This window comes from Brassica oleracea, chromosome C1 (assembly GCF_000695525.1).
Source record: "Brassica oleracea var. oleracea cultivar TO1000 chromosome C1, BOL, whole genome shotgun sequence".
Classification (NCBI taxonomy): domain Eukaryota; kingdom Viridiplantae; phylum Streptophyta; class Magnoliopsida; order Brassicales; family Brassicaceae; genus Brassica; species Brassica oleracea.
In genome coordinates, this window is record NC_027748.1 from 14,926,475 (window position 1) to 14,952,564 (window position 26,090).

At 38.8% G+C, this 26,090-nt stretch overlaps 3 protein-coding genes, 1 long non-coding RNA gene and 1 other non-coding gene across 5 annotated transcripts; 2 read left to right on the top strand and 3 right to left on the bottom strand.

Moving 5' to 3' along the window:
- Nucleotides 1-9,310: 9,310 nt before the first annotated feature.
- LOC106327618 (asparagine--tRNA ligase, chloroplastic/mitochondrial-like) lies at nucleotides 9,311-12,254 on the bottom strand. The gene is made up of 13 exons (XM_013765820.1): nucleotides 11,809-12,254; nucleotides 11,605-11,715; nucleotides 11,411-11,515; nucleotides 11,167-11,304; nucleotides 11,003-11,083; nucleotides 10,829-10,906; nucleotides 10,674-10,742; nucleotides 10,495-10,575; nucleotides 10,329-10,412; nucleotides 10,148-10,234; nucleotides 9,887-10,057; nucleotides 9,678-9,804; nucleotides 9,311-9,583 (listed from the first exon to the last, which is right to left on the bottom strand). Exons 1-13 carry the CDS (start codon nucleotides 12,241-12,243, stop codon nucleotides 9,468-9,470), a joined length of 1,683 nt encoding a protein of 560 aa, XP_013621274.1. The 5' UTR covers nucleotides 12,244-12,254; the 3' UTR covers nucleotides 9,311-9,467.
- A 224-nt stretch (nucleotides 12,255-12,478) lies between these two features.
- TRNAL-CAG lies at nucleotides 12,479-12,559 on the top strand. Its single transcript has one exon. It is a non-coding gene; the product is annotated as a tRNA-Leu (tRNA).
- Nucleotides 12,560-13,431: 872 nt separating this feature from the next.
- Nucleotides 13,432-15,141, top strand: LOC106316254 (cytochrome b561 and DOMON domain-containing protein At4g17280). The gene is made up of 3 exons (XM_013754161.1): nucleotides 13,432-14,218; nucleotides 14,293-14,547; nucleotides 14,642-15,141. Exons 1-3 carry the CDS (start codon nucleotides 13,574-13,576, stop codon nucleotides 14,948-14,950), a joined length of 1,209 nt encoding a protein of 402 aa, XP_013609615.1. The 5' UTR covers nucleotides 13,432-13,573; the 3' UTR covers nucleotides 14,951-15,141.
- Nucleotides 15,142-15,235: 94 nt separating this feature from the next.
- On the bottom strand, nucleotides 15,236-15,757 carry LOC106316348. The gene is made up of 3 exons (XR_001264813.1): nucleotides 15,699-15,757; nucleotides 15,435-15,537; nucleotides 15,236-15,329 (listed from the first exon to the last, which is right to left on the bottom strand). It is a non-coding gene; the product is annotated as an uncharacterized LOC106316348 (long non-coding RNA).
- Nucleotides 15,758-23,958: 8,201 nt separating this feature from the next.
- Nucleotides 23,959-25,750, bottom strand: LOC106297833 (L-lactate dehydrogenase B-like). The gene is made up of 2 exons (XM_013733993.1): nucleotides 25,119-25,750; nucleotides 23,959-24,538 (listed from the first exon to the last, which is right to left on the bottom strand). Exons 1-2 carry the CDS (start codon nucleotides 25,725-25,727, stop codon nucleotides 24,095-24,097), a joined length of 1,053 nt encoding a protein of 350 aa, XP_013589447.1. The 5' UTR covers nucleotides 25,728-25,750; the 3' UTR covers nucleotides 23,959-24,094.
- Nucleotides 25,751-26,090: the final 340 nt, after the last annotated feature.

The window sequence follows — 26,090 nt, forward strand, 5'->3', positions numbered from 1 at the left end:
TCTATTGGAGCCTTGGCGTGACATTTTTCACGGTTCAGGTTGGAATCTTTGTGTTTATGTGCTTTGATTCTCCTTGCCGCCAGGCATGGTTCCGCCTTGTTGACGCTTTTCTCCGTTTTTTTCAAAGCACATGACACATCAGATTTGTGAGTCTGTGCAATGTTTGGATATATTTTAACTCTTGTGAAAAAGTGGCTCAGAGGATTAGAGAACGTGGCTAGGAACCACGGTGTCGGGGGTTCGAATCCCTCCTCGGTCCTCGCCCACAACCGGCCCAAAAGTAGGCGCTGCCTACTCACTCGGACAATGCTATAACTTTCGTCTAAGCTTGTTAGTGCCTATCATTTTACTTTGCATAACAAACTTACATTTTTTATATAACGCTGAGAAATATTACATAGCTGTGAGAACCAAAATTCGTACTGTCGATTTCCGTTTAAATAAGGAAAATTAGGAAAACCATAATTTCCCAGAAGTCCCGGATATCTGCTAAACCACACGCCAAGCAATCAGAACACGAAATAAAGACGAGAAAAATAAGAAATCGTAAAAAGAGAGCAAAAAGAAGTCTTATTCCGAATTTGCGTATGAGCGTTTACAACAAGGTAGGAGCCTCGGCTACAAGAGATATCGGCGAGTTTTCTAGTTCTAATAACCTAAGACTGCAGAACCTAGTTGAGTCGCAGCTCGAAATAACAAAAACAGAAAGTTGCCTAATTGCTCTAAGTGCTAAGTTTGCACTGAAAAGTCTTTCTCTTATGCCTCTCACCTAAGAATCCTTATATATCCTTCCAAGGTCGGTTTCAGCTTTTCCCTTCCTGCCCTTAAGCCGTCATAAGTGAAAAATTGAGATATTCCATTTTTTCCGATCTTCATGTTTATCCGCAGAAACTTAACATTTTATTATTTTTATGTTTTTATAATAAAAAACGTAAACCGCCATAGTATCTACGAGCATATTATTAAAGAATCGTAAGTGGGCTTGTGGTCGCGTTTTAGACCTTGTTGGGCCGTCCCTCGACATCAAACGTTTGTTATGATTTTCTTTTCGATAAAAACAAGTTCTCGCGGTTTTTATTCGTAAAGTTTCAACGGCAACTTTGATCGGAATGATGTGAGAAATGATATGGCTGCGGTACGTGGGAGCTAGCATCGAGGAGCAGACGAGAATGCATGGATTTGGGTCGTAGCCGTTGATCGATGTCCGAGACATTTTGGTCGCTACGTAGCGACCGATCTGGCGTCGCTACATAGCGACCAAACGAGAGGTTTGGTCTGTCGCTACGTAGCGACCGACTCGTTTGCGGGTCGGTCGCTACGTAGTGACCGACTCGTTCGCGGGTCGGTCGCTACGTAGCAACCGACCGAGTGGCTTGGCCGGTCGCTACGTAGCGACCGATCCGGGCGACCTTGTTTGGATCCTTTTCTGACGTTTTATGAACATGTTCTTGGACTACGAGTGTTTGGTTTCAATGAATCAACCGAGATTAGTGCAAGATTTCACCGCAAAATTCTTCGTAAAAGTAATCTTTACGATGATTACTTTTCGTAAAAACGTTCATGCTGATTTTTACGGATATTTGGATGTTAACTTCGTCGTGTCCATTTTTTACCCCAACAGTTAGCCCCCAGCCCGTTAGAATCGTTGATTGCAATGGGATTCCAACGCGCGGTTTGGCCAGTTAGGCAAGATAGGCGTGTAGGACGAAGTTTATATCCGAAGATTCGCAGACAAATAGTAACTTTTAATGCCTATAAAAAGGAAGGTAACTTTCCTCATAATTTTCACTCACTTATTTTCATAAGAAGTTTCTTTGAGAAAATTTTTCCCTCTCCTTCTTTTTTTTCTTCTTTTTTTGAAGTTTGAAAGATGTCTAGCAGAAAAAAGGCTTTGAAAAGAGGTACCTCCCGCGGTTCTTCGTCCGAAGGTGTTCACGATGACGATATTCTTGTCCCAAAGGCCGAGTCCTTTCCTCACTCGATAGATCCTGCCGATGGTGAGGCGTACTGGATAGCGAGATATGGTTCGATTACTCCACCAGCGAGAAGTCATTTCCTGTCATGACCCAGCGTTTGGTCGAAAAAGGCGCGCCAAGCAGAAGTACTGGTGAATTCCTTAAGTCCGTTCGGGCGCTCTGTCGGATTTCAGACGCGGTAGAGTTTCAGAATCCTTGTCGAGGGGAAAGTGCTGATAATCCCCCGGAGGGTTACTTTACCTACTACAAGTCATTCTTGGTGCGTTGTCGTCTGTGGTTTCCGATCCCTGAAATCATAGTCCGTGTGTTGGACCGTTTCGAGGTATCGATAAGCCAGCTGAATCCCACCAGTTTTCAGCATCTCATTGGCGTCATGATCCTGAGCTATGATCATGGTCTCTCCCTTACCACTGACCACTTTGAAGCGATTTTTAGGCTGCAACTTGTTTCAAAACCGCACCTCTACCGGCTGATCCCTCGGAAATAAATGACGGTGATTAAGGGGCTTATTTCCAACTCTAAATCGTGGACGAAGTTCTTCTTCTTTGTCCGTATAAACGCTGCATCCGTCGGAGAGAATTGCATCCCATTGTTTCAGAGCAAGCCGAATGACAGTCCCTTCATCTACCCGCTTTTCCCATTCCCCGAAGACGTGATCAAAATGAGTCATCTCCTCGGGAATGGTCCGTTTTTATGGACCTTCATTACGCCGAGGAGAGTCCGCAAGGCGTTGAGACTTGCGCATCCCGATCTTGGAATAGGCGTAGAATCGGATAGTGATTCTGAGTCCGATGATCCTGCTTCTCGCGACGTTCCCGCGGAGGAGACGAACGTGAGGTAAAGGCATTGATCCTGGTGATATAGAGTTTTCCGTAGATGACTCTATTCTTCCAGGATGGGATCTGGACCTTGCTTATGGTGACGGCAGTGATTCGAGCGAGGTACCTACTCCGGATTTTGACGAGTTCTTTGCCGGCTTACCCTCGAGTTTCGATCCTTCTTCGTCCCAAGACGAACTGGGAAGGTCCAAGGTAGTCGCGGAAGGATCACACATAATCAACGGGGTTAGTCTCTTTCTTCTTTAGGAATTTTACGGATAGAATCATGCGCTTCTCTTTTTTTATGTTAGTTATTTTTGCAGGGCCTGAACATGCTTGGCTCAGCCCTTGAAGCGAGCGACAGGGAGGCCATGGTTTACCGCTTCAAGGCAGAGAAAGCGGAAAAGGACCTTGCACGTATGTAAAATGAAATATTAGAGCGAGATTCGAAGCTTGCCAAGGATCATGACTAGGCCGTCTGTCGAGCGGAAAGGAGAGGTAGGAGAGAGGTTGTCGAGGTGATGAAAAACCGTGCTTCTCAGTTCAAGATCAAGTATGGAAACCTTAAGGAGACTTATTCCCTGGTGGGCGATTTTCAGGAGTGTCGTGGTTTGGTTGGTACCCTCTGGAAGACGCAGACAGACGACTTTGTTTTCAAGGATGAGACTGAAACCATGGAAAGTGGCATGAAGGATCATGCCCATGTTGAGGCGCTTATTTATCGACGGGAGGATTCAGAGATTCGGGGATCCCATCCCGGTTTCTCCCGATATGAAGGAGGTCACGACCGAGGCTGCTGGTGATGATGAGGAAGTGGACTGTCCCGCGGATGCATTCGGAGTTTCCATGTCCGGTGATTTTAACTTTGATCTGTGAGGATTGAAGTTAGTATTTGACGGGAAGAGGTTTCCCCCCAATCTTGTGTTTATACCCGAGTATGGCCTTTATTATCTGTTTCTGGCCGAGTGTGGCCTTTATGCTGAGACTTTGTGCGGGCCTGTTTGGCCGCTTTGTTTTTATCGGGACTGGCCGTTAGTGGCTTCGAATCCCTACCGTTCTGTGGTTTTATATACGATGAATATTTATCGAACTATTTTGTTCTGAATATGTCTGAAATAAATATGAGTTGTCGTCTCATATTTAGTTCTAACGAGACGTCCAATCTGTTGGTTTGCTCGAGATATAAATTTTCGAAAAAAATTATTTGTTTAGTTTTACGAAGTTTCATAAATGTTAAGATATGGACGGAGAGACATGTTTTAAGATCTCGTATCATTTTTTAGATATCATGTCTTGAGATGTTAGAGACCAGTGTGCTGGGTTTAGGGCAAGACCTAGGTTTACTTTCGGTTTTAAGGTTTATGCGGTGACTAGATGGCTATCGATTTTCATGTTGCGATTTCAACCTGATTCGTACCGATTTAAAGTCCACGATAGGTTCTCGGCTTATACGACTTGTATGGTATGAATCAGGCATCTCTCCAGAGACAATTTTTAAGCCAACTGGAAGAGCTTGACCATAATTTGGGATTTTTTTACAGCGTGCTTTCATCCTTGTGTCGGATGTTTGAGGATCATTTCTTTTTTGAGAAGAATGGACAATCGACGAGCAGGATGTAAATATTCGTTGAAAAATTATGGTCGCATCTGGACAGTTGTTCATATAGTCTCGATTCTAACTTTGGCGACGTCTCGCTGTTGTTTCGAAGACTATACATATGTTTTAAGTTCTGAAAGATTTGCGAATGTTTTGCGATTTGGACCAGATACGGCCGTTGACAAAAATTTAATGTTTTGTAGAGATTTGTTTTTGAGCGTGTCATGAGATTTTTTGCGTAGCTGAAGCATTTCGAGGATCAAGCCATCTCGTAGTTCTATTTTGTTCCGCGAGTATTTTTACTCGGCGGTTGGTGTTGTGTTGACCGCCTCAATCGTGGTGACTGCGGCAGGGTCGATGTCTTTGTCCGGGTTTTTCTTTTCCGGTTGAGCGACAGCGTTGACTTCGGAATCAGGCTGAGTTTTGATGTCTGAGGCGTTTGCTTCATCAGACGATGTCGAGTCGTCTTTCTTTGAAGTGTTTTCGGCCGAAGGCTGAGCTAACTTCATGCGTTTGCGTTTTACCATCGCGGTAGTTGTAATTTGTCTTAACTTATGCTCTGCGAGAAGGCAAAGTCGCGACTGTTTCTGGCAACCCCAGATGGTTGCGACCCCGCTCTGGGTCGGGAATTTGACGCCCAAGTGATATGTAGACGGAACGGCCTTCATGGTGTTCAGCCATGGGATTCCCATGATCACATTATAGATGGCAGGATGATCGACCACCGCGAAGTCGACGATCTTCGTGACTTCCTTGGCCATGACTGGTAGTCGGATTGATCCGAGAGTCATTGACGTTTCGCCTGAAAAACCCGTCAATGATTTTGGTGTTGGGGTAATTTCTCTGAGTTCGATATTCATCCTTTTGAGAGTGTCACGGAAGATAACATTAACCGTGCTCCCTGTGTCAATGATGACTCTTGCGACCTCCAGATCTCGTATGACGAGATCTATGACGAGAAGATCGCAGTGAGGTTGATCGATTCCGCCAGCTTCCTCTTCCGTGAAAATTATCGAGTCACTTTGACCGTCTCGGGGAGGAGACCATGTAGGCCAATTTGCGCTTAACTCGGCCTTTCACTGGTAGGCTTTGATGGCCGAGACCATGTCGTTGCAGTACTGTGATCCTCCGATGATCATGTTTACTCTGCGATGATTGTTATCGTTTCGTTTGTCGTCTGATCTCCTTCTGCGTTTATCCCTTGCTTGATTTCTCCAAGGACAATTTTCTGCGGGTGGATTTTTGTTAGTTTTTGGAGGGCGATCGGTCTCAAGGATGAGATCTTTAACGTTGGTTACTTCGGCCAGTCTCGCTCCCAAGACTTTGCAGTTATTCGTTGAGTGTCCTCGAGTCTGGTGGAACTCGCAGAAGGTCTTTTCGTTGTACCCTGGATTGCGAGTCCATGTATTGCCCGAGGTTCTGCCTTGTTCCGAACTGACTGTGCAGTTATGCGCCACTTGGAGTTCTTCGCCCTCGTGATGGACGTACTTGTCGTTACAAGAGTTTTTCTTTTTAATTTTTTGGTCTACATCTTTCGAGGACGTCTCTGTCGGCTTATGTTTTTGCGACAAAATTTTGGTTTCTTCCTCGATTATGATGTAGTATGTTGCCTTGTGAAGGGCGTCTTGGATCATTCGTGGTTTGTCGAAGGTTATCCATTTTCTGAATTTCGACATGTACCAAAGCATTTTTCTGAGTGCGTCTATGGCCACCTTGTCGATTATTCCACTAACTCTTGACATAACCAGCTTGAATCGGCTTATGAACTCGCGGAGAGGTTCGTCCTCTCTCTGGGATAGACGCCAGATATCGACATCAGATGTTTCTCTATCTATGAACATAGAATATTGTTTGAGAAATTCCGATGCGAGCTGGTGGAAACTTCCGATGGAGTTTCGCTTAAGGCGTGCGAACCGTTCAAGCGCCGCTCCTTTCAGATTTTCGACGAATAGGCGGCAGTAACCGGCGTCTTTTTCGCTCTCCTTCAGTTTGGCCCTTCCCATCGTGATATGGAAGGCTTGAAGATGCGCTTTAGGATCGGTCGTACCATCGTATTTTGGTACTTTGATTTTTTCCGGGTCAGATACCTTGGTATCAGAGATGCGAGCAGTGAAAAGTGTTTTCTGAGCTCGCTCAAGTAATCTATGATTTCTAGGGCAGCGCTGGCAGCATGATGGATCTGGGATTTCACGACCCTTACTTCTGCTGCAGTTTTAGTTATGTAATCGCGAAGGTCGCGTATGTCCGATTTTTCGCCAGCAGCTTTCCGAGCTTGTCGGCGTTTGCTGCGAGTAATCTCGTTTTGTTTTTCGGCTAACTCCTCATGTTCGACCCAGTAGAGGTTTTCCTCTTCTTCCGTCATAGGTTTATCGAACAGAGAGCCTTCCCGAGCCGATCGGCTTCTGGTTCTTCTTGGATGTATGTCAGTGGCCTCTTCTGTATCGTTGGAAACGTGGTTGGGATCCAAGTCGATATGCTCGGGTTCATTGACCTCTATGTCCCTTGTGGGAGGTAGAGGACTTTCAGAGTTCTGTATCTCAACAGGGGATGTTTTGCTGGGGTTTTGACCCGAAGGAAGTTCCCGCGACGTTCCAGGCCTGTCGAGTGGAGTTATGAAGTCGAGTTTTTTTCCGCGGATTTTTGTAGATCCGCGAGGGAGGACTGCACGGGTTCTTGCCGTTAAGGTTTCCACCTTTTTTTGTCAAGGTACCCACGAATTTGTCATGTTCTTCCGACCTCTTTTCGTAGGCAGAGAACATTTTTTTAACTCTTCGAGCGTCGCGGCGTTAGCAGTTGCGTTGGCCGCAGAAACGGCCGCTTCGGAAGTGTTTTGATTGTCGTTGCTTCCTCCGTTGAGAGGAGTTTGCATGTTATTTGTGTCGTCAGTTGTCATGTTTGGTTGAGCGTCTTGCGGCTGAGAGTTAGATTGATCTGTGCCCCCCTCCTTCTAGCGCCAAACTGTGGGAACCGAAATTCGCACTGTCGATTTCCGTTTAAATAATGAAAGTTAGGAAAACCATAATTTCCCAGAGGTCTCAGATATCTACTAAACCACACGCCAAGCAATCAGAACACGAAATAAAGACGAGAAAAATAAGAAATCGTAAAAAGAGAGCAAAAAGAAGTCTTATTCCGAATTTGCGTATGAGCGTTTACAACAAGGTAGGAGCCTCGGCTACAAGAACTGTCGGCGAGTTCCCTAGTTTTAATAACCTAAGACTGCAGAACCTAGTTGAGTCGCAGCTCGAAAATAACAAAAACGGAAAGTTGCCTAATTGCTCTAAATGCTAAGTTTGCTCTGAAAAGTCTCTCTCTTGTGCCTCTCGCCTAGGACTCCTTATATATCCTTCCAAAGTCGGTTTCAGCTTTTCCCTTCCTGCCCTTAAGTCGTCTTAAGTGAAAAATGGAGATATTTCATTTTTTCTGATCTTCATGTTTATCCGCGGAAACTTAACATTTTATTATTTTTACGTTTTTATAATAAAAAACGTAAACCGCCATAGTATCTACGAGCATATTCTTAAAGAATCGTAAGTGGGCTTGTGGTCGCGTTTTAGACCTTGTTGGGCCGTCTCTTGACATGAAACGTTTGTTACGATTTTCTTTTCCATCAAAACAAGTTCTCGCGGTTATTATTAGTAAAGTTTCAACGCTAACTTTGATCGGAATGATGCGAGAAAAGACATGGCTGCGGTTACCTGGGAGCTAGCATCGAGGAGCAGACGAGAATGCATGGATTTGGGTCGTAGTCGTTGATCGATGTCCGAGACAATTTGGTCGCTACGTAGCGACCTGATCTGCGCCGGATCGGTCGCTACGTAGCAACCGAACGAGAGGTTTGGTCGGTCGCTACGTAGTGACCGACTCGTTTGCAGGTCAGTCGCTACGTAGCGACCGATCGAGTGGCTTGGTCGGTCGCTACGTCGTTCGCGGATCGATCGCTACGTGGTAACCTTGTTTGAATCCTTTTCTGACGTTTTATGAATGTGTTCTTGGACTACGAGTGTTTGGTTTCGATGAATCAACCGAGATTAGTGCAAGATTTCACCGTAAAATTCTTCGTAAAAGTAATATTTACGAAGATTACTTTTCATAAAAACGTTCATGCTGATTTTTACGGATATTTGGATGTTAACTTCGTCGTGTCCGTTTTTTACCCCAACAATAGATGATTCAACAGCCGACAATACTATATGCCTAATGAAGATCTACGCCTAACTGCATCATCTGAGCCGTCCTATGAAGATCCACTTCTGACCAGATTTACTTGCACCATGTTGAAGATTTCTTGTAAGCCTTTCGTCTGTAGTCTTCATTAATAAATTGTTCTCTCCGGGACTTGAAACTTGGATTTCCTGTAATCTGCAATCTTGCATAGTCTGGGATTCGAACTCTATACCTGAGTGTAAAAACCTTTAAACCTTAACCAATAGGCTACGGTGCTTCTACAACAAAGTTATTTTGGGTGATAAAATAGTAATATTGTTAATAAAATATACCAAAATATAAATAATTTGTAAAAAAAGTTTTAATACAATATAAAAATCTGCATCCTTAATCTAACAAATTAAACAAATAAATCATAAATTAACAAATTCTAAACTAACAAATTTATAAAATTATATATTATGAGTTGGATACGAAGCAGAGTATGTGTTTGATACCTTTGCTTTTTCTTCCTAGCTGCGTTCAAACTTGGCTTCAAACTTTTTTCTTACTAAATTTAAACTTGACTTGGTTATGTCTTTTTTTTTTTTTTTGATCAAAGACTTGGTTATGTCTTATTAGTTCATATTAAGTTGGAAGTAGAGTGATCGCTAACTTCTCTTAGTGATGTAAGACTATATTTGGGTCTCCTAACAAGAACGTGAATAGGCAAAACTTAAAATGTGTTTGATTGATCGCTATTAAATATAAGAAATACAAAACATTTAAAATCTGAACCAAACATTTTTTTTTTCCTTTGGTCGATATTTTTCAAATAACTAACGGCACATAATAATACAAGGACTTGGAGGAAATGAGAAAAAAAAAACGGAGGTAAGGTTGTGTAAAAGAATGATAATGAGATATGAATCAGAAGTCAGCAGAGCCAGGTGAGCGTGGGAAAGGAATAACGTCTCTGATATTATCAATTCCAGTGGCAAATTGAACCAGCCTCTCAAACCCTAGCCCAAATCCTGCGTGAGGAACTAACACACAATAACAAAAGCACTTCATCAGCCTCCAAGTTTCTATCCTTTCTTAACCATTCAAAGAAGAAGATTCAAGGAGAAGAAAAGAGACCTGAACCATAGCGACGGAGGTCGAGGTACCACCAGTAGCTCTCTTTGTCGAGTTTCAACCCATCAAGCCTCGCTTCCAACACTTCAAGTCTTTCCTCTCTTTGGCTTCCACCTATCAGCTCCCCTACCTTTTCTTACCCAAACCCCACATAATTACCAACAACTTCTTATCTAACAAGTGTTTTATATGCGTAATGATCTTAATCTTACCCGAGGCACGAGCATATCCATTGCTGCGACTGTCTTCCCATCATCATTCTCACGCATGTAAAACGCTTTTATCTCTTTTGGATAATCTCTTATTATCACAGGGCGACCCTCAAATGCCTCTTCTGTTATGTACCTTTCATGCTCGCTCTGCAAATCCAGTCCCCACTTCACCTACAAGAAGCAGAGATATCAGAGAAGGAAATGCATAATGAACCAGCTCAAATCTATTCTAAAGGAGAAAGTAAAGATTAAAGCCTTTACTGGGAATTCAAATTCTTTGTTTGCTTTCAGAAGAAGTTCAATGGCGTCTGTGTAACTCAGCTGAAGAAATTCTTTCTCAACTACGTCCTTAGATTATAAAACAATCATAATATCAGCCAACGCAAACTACATAGATATATTCTTCTCTGAACACAAGGTGAAAATCAATCAGAGGACATACACTCAAGCGATGAGTGATTCCTTTCTCAATCCATGTATCGAAAAACTCCATGTCTTCCTTGCAGTTATCAAGAACGTATTTCACCTATCAAAACATCAAAGAGATAAATTACAATCAGAATAAATCTAGATGACGTTGACAAGCTCATATACAGTGAAAGAGAAACATACGACGTACTGGAGAGGTAGGCGGTGGCACAGGCCATGTCATCATCCAGGTCGGCAAAAGCAAGTTCTGGTTCAAGCATCTTTTATATTGACGAAAGAGAGAGGTCTTTAGAAAAGTGCACACAGGAAATAAAAATTCAATTTGTGAGTTTTAGCTGGAAGATGAGGTAACGCTGACCCAGAATTCAGCCAAGTGCCTGGAGGTGTTGGAGTTCTCAGCTCGAAATGTAGGACCAAATGTGTATATCTGTAGAGTCATACAGATGAGACATCTTTAGCCAATAACCAAAATCTAGCTCACAGGCCACACTACTCGAGGAAGTAATGTTTTACATCTGAGAGAGCGGTTGCATAAGTTTCTCCATTGAGTTGCCCAGAGACGGTCAAGAACGCTGGTTTCCCAAAGAAGTCCTGAGGAAAGAATACAAGCACGAAATGAGTTACAGTTGCAAGATCATCTCTTACCATTCTTAAGATTAAAACAAAGATTGGAGGTGGAGCAAATACCTGAGACCAATCGACCAACCCTCCCTTTGTTTTCGGAATTGCATCGATGGGAGAATCTGTGGTCTCATGGGAGCTGGGGATCTAAAACGTGAAGTACAGCTTAGTTGTAACTATATCCTTCTGAGTTGAGAGTTGTAGTACTTGTGGAGAGCCAAGGTACTTACGAGAATGGTGACACAGAACTGTTCACCAGCGCCTTCACAATCGGAGGCAGTGATAATAGGGCTTGCCACCCAGACAAAACCACTTTCTTGAAAGAACTTGTGAGTAGCATACGCCAGAGTATTCCTAACTCTAGCCACCTGATACAGAATGTGATCAGTTCTCCGGTCTTGAGTTTAGGGACACCACACAAAGTACATGAAAAAGGAAACTTTGTCCTTAGAAGACACAATCAACTAACATTACCGCGCCAAAAGAATTGGTTCTGGGACGAAGATGAGCCTTGGTTCTCAAAAACTCCCGGCTGACCCTCTTCTTCTGGATGGGATAGGAAGAGTCACACTTTCCAACCTAAAGGGGTAAAGTGACAAAGATTCATTGTAAAAAAACGTAATACTTTGAAAATCTCAAGGAGTTGCAAAGGCAAAAGACAGTAGTACCAGAATGATTTTGTGAACCTTAAGCTCCACCTTTTGCTTAGTCCCCTGGCTGGCCACAATAGTACCTTGTACAGATACAGATGCTCCAGTCAAGACCGAACCAGCTTCTACCTATTGTGATTATCATCATTTTAGCTAATGAAAATGTCTCTCTCTCTCTCTCTCTCTCTTTTTTTTTTAATTCAAGTAAATAAGCATTGTTACCTGATCATATCCCTCTGCGTCCGGATTCATCACACATTGCAAGTTTGATAAGCAAGAGCCATCGTTTATCTCGATGAATGTGACACTGCTCTGAGATCGAAGAGTCCGGACCCAACCCATAACGCTGAGGCTCTGCCCCACCCGACCCAGACCTTCGTCTGCTCCTCCTTTCACTTCAGCTACCCTCAGCTTCCTCCTAAATTCTCCAACTTTACTCCCAATTCGATTCCCTTGATTGTTCTTTCCATCACTGGAACTGGCAGATACAGAAGTACCGGTGCAAAAGCATCTCCGGCGAGCATTGGCCGCAGAATCTTCGAAAAGCAAGCGGCGTCGATGGCGGAAGAGAGAGTAAGGAGAAGGATTAGAGATGGGGAAGAAGGATAAGAAACGGAGAGTAGAGAATGAAGCGAGACGGAGTGACGCCGCCGGCATTGCACTTCGCCGGTGAGTTGAAGTATTTTTGATAAATGAATTCACTAAACTCTCTCGTTTATCATCATTACATTGGGCCTGTAATGGATAATGCATTTTTAAGCCCATTTTAATCTAATTGGGCTTGAAATCGAAGAAACCACACTAATGGTTCCATCCAAAACCCCGTTATATATGAATAAATTAAAACTTGATTTACGTATATGTATATCAGTTTTAAATCCTTAGCATCAAAGTCAAGATGGCCGAGTTGGTCTAAGGCGCCCGCTTCAGGTGCGGGTCCGAAAGGGCGTGGGTTCAAATCCCACTCTTGACAACGTCTTTCTTTTGTCATTTTTTACTTATTTTTGCTATTTATTTAAATTCTGTTAATGTTCATGACCGTAGCACCGGTGAAAAGATATTGAAAGCTTGAGGTAAATTATTTAAGTTAATAAGAAGTAGAGAATATTGTTCCATAATGAATGTAAAAAATTATAATTATAATATGTTGGATCAAACGGGTGGGGGGTCACGCATAATGAACAGTGAGGCTCTATGCTCAGCTCTAGAATGGTTGACTACACGGGCGAAAACTAAGTCGACACGTGGAGAAAAGGGTCCCACATCCACATGGTGGCAGTTGAGATGTTGACCGAATGACCCTAAAAGCTCCTAAACCCAACCCAACAACTAGTAAACAAGTTCTCTCACAGACCGGTGAGGTTGCTCACCTGCATTCACTCCTCTTCCTCTTCGCCTCCAATGTCCTTTCCTATTTGTTATTTTACCCATACATACATGGTTCCACCTATTAGTGCAAGTACAAGACAATAACTCCAAACATAATTAAGCTCTATAACATTCAATTATTTACTTACTTTTAGGTTCAAGATACCTACCCAATAGTAGTTGTAAGATAAACATAGACAGACAGAGAGAGAGAGAGAAAGAGAAGTGATGGTAAAGAAGTTGAGTTGGGGAAACAAAGGCAGGCGAGACAGGTGTGAACCGGTTGTTGTTGACTCTCACCATTACTAAACACATGACGTTTCACTAAGTTACCTCTGTAAACCAGTTTTGTTTCTCACCTTTTTTGAGACAAGGAGCACTATGGTTTCATCTAATGTTGTATAGACCATTAATTCTCTTTAAAAAGAAAAGCAAATGATAATAGCTAAACGTAATATGAACTAAACAAAAAAAAGTGTAATAGAAAAGTTATGATCTCTCTATTAGACAGCTTAACCAACAAAGCTAACCCCACTTTCACGTCATATTTAATCTCTCTTTCTCTCCTCTTCTTTCTTCAACCATCTGCTTCTCTTAAACATCTGAGTATTTTCTATCAATGAGCATCTCAATGATGAAGTTCTTGAACCAAACCCTTTGTCTCTCTCTTGTCCTATGCATATCCATGACTACTATGTCCTTTGCTCAGACATGTTCCAAATACAAATTCTCCAGTAACAATGTTTTTGCTTCCTGCAACGACCTTCCTTTTCTTGATTCTTTCCTCCATTACACTTATGATTCTTCCACCGGGACCCTCCATATCGCTTACCGCCACACCAAACTGACCTCTGGCAAATGGGTTGCTTGGGCCGTGAACCCCACGTCTACGGGAATGGTGGGAGCTCAAGCCATCGTGGCTTATCCACAATCAGACGGCACTGTCAGGGTTTACACTTCTCCTATCAGAAGCTACCAGACAAGTCTACAGGAGGGTGATCTGAGCTTCAACGTCTCAGGGTTGTCTGCAACTTATGAGAACAACGAGATGGTTATCTTGGCAAGTCTGAGTCTTGCACAGGATCTAGGGAATGGTGGAACCATTAACACTGTGTGGCAAGATGGTTCCATGTCTGGGAACAGTCCTCTGCCTCATCCAACTTCTGGCAACAATGTCCGCTCTGTCTCCACTCTCAATGTGGTCTCTGGTGTTTCTGCAGCTGCCGGAGGTGCTGGAGGAAGTTCCAAGCTCCGTAAACGCAACGTGAGTTTATTTATTTATTTATTTTTTGAAAAACAGAGAATAATGATTGGTTTGTTGATAATTGGGGGGCTTAGATACATGGAATATTGAACGGAGTGAGTTGGGGAATCATGATGCCAGTAGGGGCAATCATTGCCCGCTACTTGAGAGTTGCCAAATCAGCAAACCCTGCTTGGTTCTACATTCACGTTTTCTGCCAGGCTTCTGCTTACATCATTGGTGTGGCCGGATGGGCCACTGGTCTAAAACTCGGTGGCGACTCACCAGGGATCCAATATAGCACCCACCGTTCTATCGGGATTGCTCTCTTCTCCCTAGCAACAGTCCAGGTATAATAATAATAATACACACTTTTACATCCAGAAGAAACGAGAAATATATTAGCTTCTTCTAAGCTGGATCATTTCTTGTATAACATGTCAGGTTTTTGCGATGTTTCTGAGGCCGAAACCAGAGCACAAGCACAGGCTCTACTGGAACATTTACCACCACTCCATAGGCTACACGTTGATCATTTTGGGGGTGGTGAACGTGTTTAAAGGGCTAGAGATATTGAGTCCTAAGAAGCAGTGGAAAAACGCTTACACTGGTATCATCGTTGCTCTCGCCATTGTGGCCGCCCTGCTCGAAGCCTTCACTTGGTATGTAGTCATTAAGAGAAGGAAACTAGAGGAATCTGCTAAATCGTCCCCGCATGGAGCATCCAACGGCACTCGGTCTCAGTATGCTTAAGACTAGCACTAGAGCGTGTTTATGATTTTCTTTTCTCTGTGCATAGAGCGTGTTCTCTTTATGGTTTTTCTGCTTATCTATCCATTTTCAGTAGGTTAATGTCCAGTTCCCGTATGTTTATGATTTTATTGAGAGAAGAGCGGCTTTTGCCTCTATTTTCCCTTCTGAAATAATAATGCAATTTTATTTTATCGACACTACATGTGGATTTTATATAATCTTAAACGAGCCAGGCAAGTCAATACTCAATAGCTTAGACACAGAGATAGAAGGTATGGGCTTCTCTGTGTACATGTGCGTGCTCAAGCAAGATCTCCGGGCTTAAGGCTTGCGATCCCGCTCACCACATGAGCTTTATCTGCTTCAAAGTTCTCGTCCTCTGCCACCAAACAAACATGAATCATAAGCATAAGAAATTTGTTTACGGTGAGAATTCTGGTCCATTCTCTAGTGATACACAAGTCTCATAACACAAGTTCCATACCTTTGTCAAGTTTGTGATCAGCCAACAATCTTAGAAGCTTGTTTCTGTTTGCCACCAGACCGTTGATGATGTCTGAGGGCTTCTTTTGGTTTGCAACAAACAGCTGTACAAACATAACAGTCTCAGTTAACTTAAATTTGCCCTTTCAAGTCTATATTTTCAAAACTCAACTACATCACTCGATGACAAACATTTTCCAACGTCTCGCTGATTTTGTTTCACTAAGTAAAACTACTCCATGACTATAGGGTACAGGAAAGGTACCTTGAAAACACGGAAAGCTTCTATTTGAATAGTCTTGCTTGATTCCTATAAGTGAAAGCAGCATTATTGCAGTCTCTTAACATGTATCTTAGCCTAATTGGAATTAAAAAAAAAATGAAAAATAGATAAAAGGAAAAGACACGTCTCTTAATCAAGCTCCGCAAGGGAAGAGACAGCTGTCCAAAAATGACTGGGTGGAGGAGAGGTTTGGTGTTTTGACCTTCTCGGCTTCTCTCTCTCTTGAATCCTCTCGTCACGAAAGCTTCTCTATCTCGATTTCTCTCTGTCACTGTTGTTTTGTATCGTTCAACATCTCACGAGAAAAAGCTGGCTGCTAGATTCTTGTGGGCATCTAGAGTTGCTCCTCATCTAACTATCTAAGGATCTCTGTTTCTCAACGAGAGGTTTCTTCAGGTGAATCTCAATCCCATTCCGTTCTCTCTGATTATCGAATCTGAGATTGTTCTTTTTGAAACTATGCGTCTTTACTAGCTGTGTCTCCTTTATAGTATCATAAGTGAATAGTTTTGTTTTGGAGCGATGTGTTTTCTTCTAAATGATGTGTTTGTCTGAAATCAACTTGTATACAGAGCGAGTTTTCAAAAAAAAAAAAAAACACTTGTATACAGAGCAAGAGATCTTTTAAGAACTCTGTTTCTGAATATCTTTGTCTGGTCGGAATATTGAATATTTTTGACATTTGACCTTTAACTTGTTATTCTCTTATGTTAATAGTGGTTTTAAAGGATCTGATATATGCTGAGTCACACGAATGGATTAAGTTGCCTTTTTTTATCAAAGGAAGATTGAAACGAAATCTTGATTTTTGTAGATGGATAAATCAGAGCACATCCAGGGAATGCCCATGTCGATGTGGAAATAGATCTTGTTTAATGGTCCTATAGGTTGCTCGGGTATATGTTTCTTGTAGAATTCGAAGGAAGTCTTGAGTAGGTTGGTTGGGTAAATTGCATCTGATGGCCCGAACGAGTACCACCATTCTGCAAACCATCCGAGTATTGCTTTTGAGCAGCTTTGGTCGAAGCTAAAGAACCAGGAGTGGTCATAAGGTCTGATGTAGAATGCCCTGAAAAAAATCGTTTTGGTAATCGGTATAAGTGTATCCTTGAATATGAAAGCTTGGTGTAACAAAAGGTTTGGTTGAGTGATGATGGATGAATCCAAGGTCTTTGGATTGGTATATGTTTAGGATTTTGCAGGTCGAGTATGCAATACTGTTTTTGTCTTTTGGATCTGGGTAATGGGTTACCTCAATTGATCTAGAGTCTACTAGGATAAACTCGTAGAATGTGTGGTTTTTGGTTATGTTGTCGGTTGGATAGAAACAGTCTGGATAGAAGGCCCTGTTTACGAAGGTTTTTAGTTGGGGTAAGGTTATGGGTTTGGTGAATTGAGTAGTCATTAGGTGTTGTTTTTGAGGTTTGACGTAGTAAGTTGGTTTGGTTGAGGTTTCGGGTTCTTTGGTAGTAGAGACAGTCGCCTTTGAAGTAGATCCTTCTGCGGCTGCTTTTGCATAAGATAGTGGTGGATATTCCGCCAATGCTGAGTATGGATTTGGTGTAAGAATTTTTCCTTGTAGATGTGGTTGGTTCTTGACGTAATCCGATGTTGTCATCAGTTTTTTGCTCTTCTGTTCATTCATCTTGATTAGATTTTCCCTGTAAATATTCCCTTGTTAGGAAATCGGGTAAAGAATTGTTTTCTCCTTTAATATATTGTATATCAAAGTTAAATGCAGATAATATTGCTTGCCATCTTGCGAAGATTTGTTTGGATACAAGATTCTTTACATCCTTTTGTAATATTTCTTTTGCAGATTTGCAATCGACTCTTAATAAGAATTTTTTGTTAATTAAATCGTCTTGGAATTTAGATATACAATTGACTATTGCGAGAACTTCTTTTTTTATAGTTGAGTAATGTTTTTGTGGTCCTAACCAGATTCCTGAATGGAATCGGATTATTGATTCTGTATTTGATTTGGGTAATTTTTGATTAAGTATTCTTCCATATCCTATTTCTGATGCGTCATTTTCGATGATCATATTTGCCTCAGGGTTTGGGAGTGTCAAACAAGGAAGTGTTTTGACTTTTTCTTTTACTTGCTTTACAAGTAAAGTATGTTGATTAGTCCAAGGTTTTGTATTCTGTTGAAGTCTTTGAAATAAAGGTTGAATAGATTTTCTTAGATCTGGTAGGAAGTCTGAAACGTAGTTTAGACATCCTAAAAATCTTTGTAATTGAGTTTTTTTCCCTTAATTCGTCAGAGAATTTATTTGCAAATTCGATTGATCTTGCTATAGGTGTAATAATTCCTTGATATATAGTATGCCCTAAAATCTTATTTTTGTTTGGAATAAGGACATTTTTTTGCGGATACAACTAATCCGTGATTTTTGATTATACTAAGGAATGTAATTATATGACTTATGTGTTGGTCTATTGATGTTGAATATACTAAAACATCATCTATATAAACGATTGTGAATTTTGAATAATCGTTGAATAGGTTATTGGTTAGGTTTTGAAATTCACTTGGTGCGTTTTTAAGACCAAATGGCATTACGTTCCATTCGTAATGACCAAAGGGTACAGTGAAGGCTGTTTTATATTTATCCTTTTCTGAAATTTGATTTTGCCAGAATCCACTTTTCATATCAAATTTTGAATAGATTTTTGCATTGTATAATATTTTTAATAAATCTCTTTTATTGGGTATTGAATATCTTATCCATTGTAATACATCATTTAGTGGTTTATAATTGATTACTAAATGTGGTACTTCACGTTCTATTTCTGCTTGGTTATTCACGTAAAGGCAGCACAACTCCAAAGGGATTTGAAAGGCCTAATTAATTTTTTATCTAATAATTCTTTTATTTATTTTTTACAAGTTTCTAATAAATCTTTATTCATCTGAATAGGTCTTGCTTTGGTTGGTATATTTCTCTTGTTGAATTATTTTATATATGGTAGTTCTACCATATGTTGTTTTCTTTGCCAAAGGGCATGTGGTAATTCAGAACAAACTTGTTTTATCAAATTGCTTTCGATTTTCTTTATTTTACTTATTGTATAGGGTGCTTTGAGTTGTTCCTCTATTTTTTGTACGTTATTTCCTCTTTGTAGATATTGAATATGATTTTGTTTACTTTTGATTAGGTTAATTGTTTTTTCTATTGTACTTTGTTGTAAACTTAATATTTCTTTTGTTTTCATGGTGATAAAAATTCGAATGTTAATTTGGTTCTCATTATTTTTGTTGTTATTCCTATCTCATTTACTTCAAATGGATATATTTGCGTAAAAAACGGAATTCCTAAAATTAATTCTTGTGATAAATTTTTAACTAATATGAATTGATTTTTAAAACAATAGCCTTGATTGCATATCTTAGCGCTTGGTAATTTGTATCGAACCTTCAAGTTGGTACCGTTGGTTCCACTTAAGCGTTCAGTTGTTTTTTTCATAATATTTAGTTGGTATAGTTCCTTCTCGAATGCAGTTATAGTCTGCTTCTGGGTCCATTAATGCTATTACATTTGTTTTGAAATTGTTATCAATATGTAAAGTAATTTTTGTATACCATTTTTGATAATTTATTTTGTTAATCATTTGTATATATTATGTTTCATCTTGTTCTGGTTCACTTATTATTATACCTTTTTGTTTGTCTAAAGACGTATTTTTGTTACTTGTGGACGGTTCGGTATTATTAATACTGTATGGTTTATTGTAATTGTTTTCCATTATTGCTATTCTTGCATCCATATGAAATTGGTTTAATTCTTGTTGATTAATTGTCATTTGTAATTCCTTTATTTGATTTTTTATTTGTTTAACTTCGGCTTGCAATTCTCCTGTTGTTACTTGTCTAAACACACTTTGGGTTGGATATTTTTCAAATATCTTGTTTAAACTAAAAGTATCTGAAGTCAGTAATTCATTTTCCCTATTAATATTTTCTTTTAGTTTTATTAAATAATCTCTTTTGATATCGGGATTGTATATTTTATCAATTATTTCTAATAAGAATTGTTTATCGTTGTCCTTTGTAATGACATTAATTAATTTGCAGTTGCATAAGTTGTCAGATAATTCTTGTGATTCTTCTGAAGAATTACTTATATTATCAATCTCATTTACTGAGGTTTCACTATTTGATTCGTCGGACGACTCTGACTCTTATATTAATAATTTCATTAATTTTTCTTGAATATCAGGTTGGTCATGAAATATTTCATTAATTTTCTTTTTCATTTTACATTCTGAGGACTTATGTCCCGGTCTTTTACAGTTCCAACATACAATTTTCTGTTTATCATTTGGTTTATAAGGTTTTCTGTTTTTGAAATAATATTGATCATTAGATTTTTTATTAAACTTTTTATTGTGATTTTTATGTTTTTGATAAGGTCTTCTATAATTATTTTTATTATTTTTATATTTAATTCTTTTAGATCTTGATGGGGGATTGAGCTGATTATATTCATATTGTTCACAAAATGATATCATATTAGTTCTAAATTTGAAATTTCATTTCTCTTTTTATCTTTGTGATCTTGGCATATTGCTAATCCTTCTTTTTTAATAAATGCGAATAACTGCCCATAAGTTATTGAATTCCAAGGGATTGGCTGTCCTGCTGAGTATTCTTTTAATTTGTTTGTCATTCTTTCTGCGAAATAAGTTGGTAATCCTGATATAAATCTTTCTTTCCACAAGGCTTGAGTACAATCATTTATTTGAAATATGTTTGTTATAAACACATCTTTATACCATTTAAAATCTCCTAATGTTGGACATCTTAAATTGGTTAAGATTATTTTCTTGTTTTCTAATTCTTTTAGATTTCCTATAAAGTGCATAGTTATAATATGTATTAATACTTCTACTGTGTTTTGTATTTCTCCTTCATTATTTTATACTGTTTTAGTATCAGTATGATTAATAATTGCTTCTCGAGTAACATTGTCTAGTGAGTTATCCCACCAGTATCTGAATGCTCCATTAAATCCTACTATTAATAAAACACATGATTGCTTATCATCATTTCTTTTTGCTTTATAAGCCATAGCGGCCATTCCCATTTCTTGCAATAAATTCATTATTTTGTATTCTGATTTTCCATCAATATTCCATTCATATATTCTGTCTCCAAAATACATGTTTGCGGAATATTTATGGTGTTCTTCAAATAATACATCTGGTGGAGTATTTCTCTTGTAATATGGTTTTGTTGATTTATTTTTTATTCGATTGATTATTGGTTTGTCTTCGGATACCGTGGCTGAAGATGATTCATCATCATCTTCATCTATGATATTTATATTTTTGTCTTTGTCTAGTTTATCTAGTTTAGCTGCAATTGATGTTAAAATTGGATTATTTGGTAATTTTACTTGCATATTCATTGGTTTAAAGATTGGTGGAGTTATGGATGAGAAGGGATGTTGTTCTTGTTTATTAGTCTCGTTATTATTTATTTTTATATCTATTTCATTTATTTGTCTAGATATTGTGTGTAAAATCTGGCTTTGATAAATTTTTTGTTGATATATAGATTTTATATCTTGCATATAAATTGAATCTTTATCATCTTTATTAGCTCTAGTCTTAAACGGGGTTGCAATAACTTGTCTATTTGCAGTATTTATTTTTATATCCTTCAGAGGTGGATGGATTGATATTATTTTGTTTCCATCCGTTTGTTTCCAAACTTGGCTCAATGTTAAATTTACATTAATTGATTTGAATGAATAATTTATATTGTTGGCGTTTGCATAACTTTCAAACCATTTGAAAAATGGAATGTCCGTTTCTTTAGATATCATAAAATTATACCAATTTTCTCGATATAATATAGTTTCTTTTTTAGGGAAAGTATTAAAATACCATTTCCTTTTTTTCTTCATTTTGTTTTGAATAAAAGTCTTCCTTTATATATTGTTTGTTTATTTCATATGTTTTGGTTATAACCTTTATTGATTTAAAGTTTGATAAAGTTGGTGAAGTTGGATACATATCTTGATGAGGCTCGGCTATTGGAGCTTTAAATTTAATTGGTTCTTCTTGCCTAATATTTTGATTTATGCTTTCTGTTTCTGAGTTCGTACTGGATTGACCAGGGCGATATTCATAAAAGGAAGCCCTCGAGTGATAAGGACTTATTCTAGGTGGTAATGGATCTCTATAAGATCCAAATTGTAACAATATTTTTCCATCTCTTTGTTCAATTATTTTTGATATATCTTTTTGTTCAATGTTTCTAGGAGGTTGTGTAATTTCAATTTTCCATTGATCTGGGATAGCTATTTCATCCCATTTTAGTTGTTTAGGTGTGTATGTAGCCGTTGGAGTGTCTTTACTATGAACAGCTAGAATTGTTGTTTCTCCTTTATTGTCTTGTAATAAACATCTTGGATTAAATTCTGAAACCGACTGTTTAAAATATACTCGATAGAGTAATAAATATCCATGTCTTTCATTTTGAAATTTAATTTCGGGTAAGTGAATATTTAGGGTCAGCGTATTGAGTATGGTTGGGTCATGTAGACTAACTTGAAAATTAGGAGCGCAGTTAAAGTATACTGCTCCGTTGCATAGATTTGAGTGGACTGTTCCAAGGAGTGAGTCTTCGAATTTTAATAAAGTTTTGTCTCTTAATAACATAAGGATTGGTGAATCAATTCCTGTTCTTGATAAAGGTTTTATAGCTATTTGAATTAATCTGAAATGAATATAATTGAATCCCTTTTGTTTATATTTTTCCAAAGCTAGTGAGGATAATAATTTGATTTCTTCAAACTCATTTTGTAAAGATAGAGTTTGTTCATGTTATTTTATTGAATAAGCTGTTTTGAAATCAAACGTTCCTATTTGATATATATTCTCAGGATTAATATGAGGTAATTGATTCTTTGATATTTCTTGATTAAAAGTTGTTATTTTAGTCATTATTTCTCTTGAGTTAATATTTGAATAAGACGATGAAGTTGACGCGATTTTTGGTTTGAAGAACTTTCTAATCGAAGATGCCATGATTTTAATCTGATTTTAAACTCATAAAATTTACTAACCGTTTTAATTCGATTCAACTGATGGCTTCTTCTCAAATGGCTTCTATGTTACCTCCAAGGTCAAATAGGGAAGCGACGAAGAGTGACGTGTCACCCTTAAAGAACTCCAGAGTCAGCTGGGCACAAGCTTCAGCTACAGGCTCAGCTTCACTGTTGTTTCCATAGAGAATTAACTTCAACTCTCGTAAGCTCTTAAGCTTTGTTCAGAATCAGGAGACTATAAGCTCAGCTCAGGAACGGATAAAGATGAATCAGATTTTTGACGGAATCGAAAACTGAAATTGGAGAATGTGATGGACCTTTTCCTGCCGTTTGGACTCGCGAAGGTCACAAGGATGGAGACGGATCCAACAGCATAAACGAGGAGATCGCGAGTCTGTCGAACGATATCTGGGGGAGTCCAATATGATTCAAGTTGGTTTAAGCTGTTTTAAATTGGTTAAAATCGGTTGAACTTGATCTAAATTTGTCTAAATATGTTAAATTAAGCAATTAATTATCATAAATCTATAAATTTGTCAAATTTCTTCTGTTTTGTATATCTAATTTTATAATTCATTACAATAATTTCATAATTAAACTTAAAAACTAAAATATGCCATAAAAATGTATAATATATATATATATATAATAAATTAATAATTTGCTAACATTTAGGTCTCGCCTAGTTTCCGAATACTCCGTCTAGTCACTAACCTTTTATAAAGAGTTTAGTTACTGCCTAGCGATTTTTAGAACATTCGTAACAACTAACAACCCACACACAGAAAGCCGGAAAGTAACAATTGACTTACTCCTGAAAAAGAACAAAAATCAGAAAGTATATTGATTTAAAATGTTTTAAAAAGATGATTCTTAATATTTTGAACTTTTTTTTAGTTCGCAATAATATATTTGATTTTTTTATTGTATTACTATTGGTTTGACATTATTAATCACATAAATTAATGTATTCATAATCACTTTAACTTTTAATGTATAAAACGATGAAAAGACTATTAATTTTAAAAATATATTTTTAAAATTCTTTTATTAACGATTGATTAGTGTATTATGATCTAATAGGCACACAAAGTGTGCAGAGACATTACCGTATCATCACATCATTCTTCCGTTTAGTTAAAGATCTACAAAATTCAAAAATTGGAACCCTTCTTTATAACCAGCATTTACATAACATACAGTGATACAGAGAGAGACATCGACACGAACATCCATGTGATGATTGATGATCATTATTCATAACAAAACAATAGGTTCTTTAAAAAAAAATTGGAGCAGATGGAGAGATGATGTTCAAAGTCCCAACTGGCTCTGCATCTCCAATATAGTCTTTGCTGATTTCTGCAGCTTCTCAGCCTCTTCATCAGTCATATGCACGTTAGTCACAGCCACCACACCGTTACGTCCAAGCAGAGCCGGGAGACTGAGGAATACGTCACCACCCTCAACACCATAAAAGCCACGAGCAAGTACAGTGACTGGATGGATCTTACGCTGGTCTCGGAGGATTGTGCGAGCCAAGTTGGCGACAGAGTAGCCAATGGCCCATGAAGTGTAGCCCTTGAGTTTAATAACTTCATAGGCACTGCCAACGACGGTCTGGTGAATGTCCTCAAGGTTTTGTTTCTCATAAGCTATCTGTTGCTTCTCCAAGAAGCTTAGCAAAGGGATGCCTCCCACACTTATGCTTGACCACAATGCCACCGAGCTATCCCCATGCTCTCCCACGATGAATGCCTACAACAACAACCATTTGATCGATCAAATCTTTAAAATCGAAGAAACTGCAAACACCTAATTAATTCTCTTGTTGGAAATTATTAGGCCTGACATTTTTCCAGACCCCGATAAACCGGTTCAAACCAATCGAGATCCATACATTTTAACCTACTAAGCATTTCTGATTTACAACATGCGGGTCTCCATTCGTATCCGAATAATCTAATTTTTTTCTATATATATTATGTATTTTTAGATATTAGGATATATTTTTAGTATTTCAGTTTTGTATTCTAGTTTTCATATGTAGTTTTGGATTTTCAGGTAGAACTTTGGATTTTATATATATATTTAGCTTTTCCTTAAAAATTCATGTATATTTTCGGGGTATAGAGTATTTTTAATACTTTTTTAATACTAAATATTCAAACCAAACAATATTCAAAAACTTTTTGATATTAAATGGTTTCGAAAAATGAAATCTAAACCAATACGGACCCAAAAAAACAAATCTAAAATCAAACCAAAAAATTTAAGGTAACTATATATGTACATGTAGGTCCACAAAAATGCATATGCCTAGTACGCTAGAACTGACCTGCACATCCTGGGCATTAACGTCGAGATGATCTGCGATCAAGAATCTGAACCGAGACGAGTCAAGATTAGTACCAGACCCAAGCACTCGATTCACGGGGAAACCAGAGAGCTTCCACGCCACGTAGGTCAAGACATCAACGGGATTGGAGACGATGAGTAAGATTGAATTAGGAGATAACATGGCGAGTGGAGGGATGATGTGGCGGAAGATAGCTACGTTTCTCTGAAGGAGATTGAGCCTTGACTCCCCCGGATTCTGTCTTGCACCGGCGGTGACGATGCATAGATCGGATCCTGCGGTGATGTCGTAGTCAACGGAAGCGGTGAATCTAGTGCGGGGGAGGAAAGCAGCGGCGTGCTGGAGATCGAGCATCTCGCCTCGAAGCTTATCAGGGTTAGCGTCAACGAGCGCGATCTCGTCGGCGAGATCTTGAGTGAGGATGGTTTGAGCGATGGCCATTCCGACGTTTCCGACGCCGACGACGGAGATTTTGGTGCAGCGGTTGGAAGGGATAGGAGGATCGGAGTTGAGGATGGGTTTGAAAAAGGCGCTTGTGAGATCCAACCCACCTGGACCGAACGATGAACTGGATACGTTCTTCTTCATTACAAATCAAAGTTGATTGCTTTGTTTTTTATTAGAGTTTGGGTTTGAATGTCTGAGAGGGAAGTGTACTTATAGGGGGAAACTAAAGTATATCACATTTTACATTTTTGTCCCTCTGTATTTTTTAAATGATATTTTATCTATTTCATACATATTAAGAAAAATTTAATATATTTTATTTACTTTTTTGAAATTTATTTTTATTAAATTAGTGTTTATTTGTTTTAGTAAAATTCAACCATTCATATTTTATATTTTTGACTATAACATTAACTTTTAAAATATACAAACAAAAGCTAAAATATCAATTATTTAAATCTAGAAGAGATACTGTTATATTAACATATTGTTCAAGTCTCATCT

Bases quoted from the DNA above. Each gene is read 5' to 3' on its own strand.
- LOC106297833 (XM_013733993.1), bottom strand. From the start codon at position 25,727: ATGAAGAAGAACGTATCCAGTTCATCGTTCGGTCCAGGTGGGTTGGAT. The intron at 24,539-25,118 runs GTCAGTTCTAGC...TTGTTGTTGTAG, and splicing joins TTAATGCCCAGGATGTGCAG to GCATTCATCGTGGGAGAGCA.
- LOC106316254 (XM_013754161.1), top strand. From the start codon at position 13,574: ATGAGCATCTCAATGATGAAGTTCTTGAACCAAACCCTTTGTCTCTCT. The intron at 14,219-14,292 runs GTGAGTTTATTT...TGGGGGGCTTAG, and splicing joins CCAAGCTCCGTAAACGCAAC to ATACATGGAATATTGAACGG. The intron at 14,548-14,641 runs GTATAATAATAA...ATAACATGTCAG, and splicing joins TCTCCCTAGCAACAGTCCAG to GTTTTTGCGATGTTTCTGAG.
- LOC106327618 (XM_013765820.1), bottom strand. From the start codon at position 12,243: ATGCCGGCGGCGTCACTCCGTCTCGCTTCATTCTCTACTCTCCGTTTC. The intron at 11,716-11,808 runs GTAACAATGCTT...TAATCACAATAG, and splicing joins ACGCAGAGGGATATGATCAG to GTAGAAGCTGGTTCGGTCTT. The intron at 10,576-10,673 runs GTCAGCGTTACC...TCAATATAAAAG, and splicing joins GGCACTTGGCTGAATTCTGG to ATGCTTGAACCAGAACTTGC.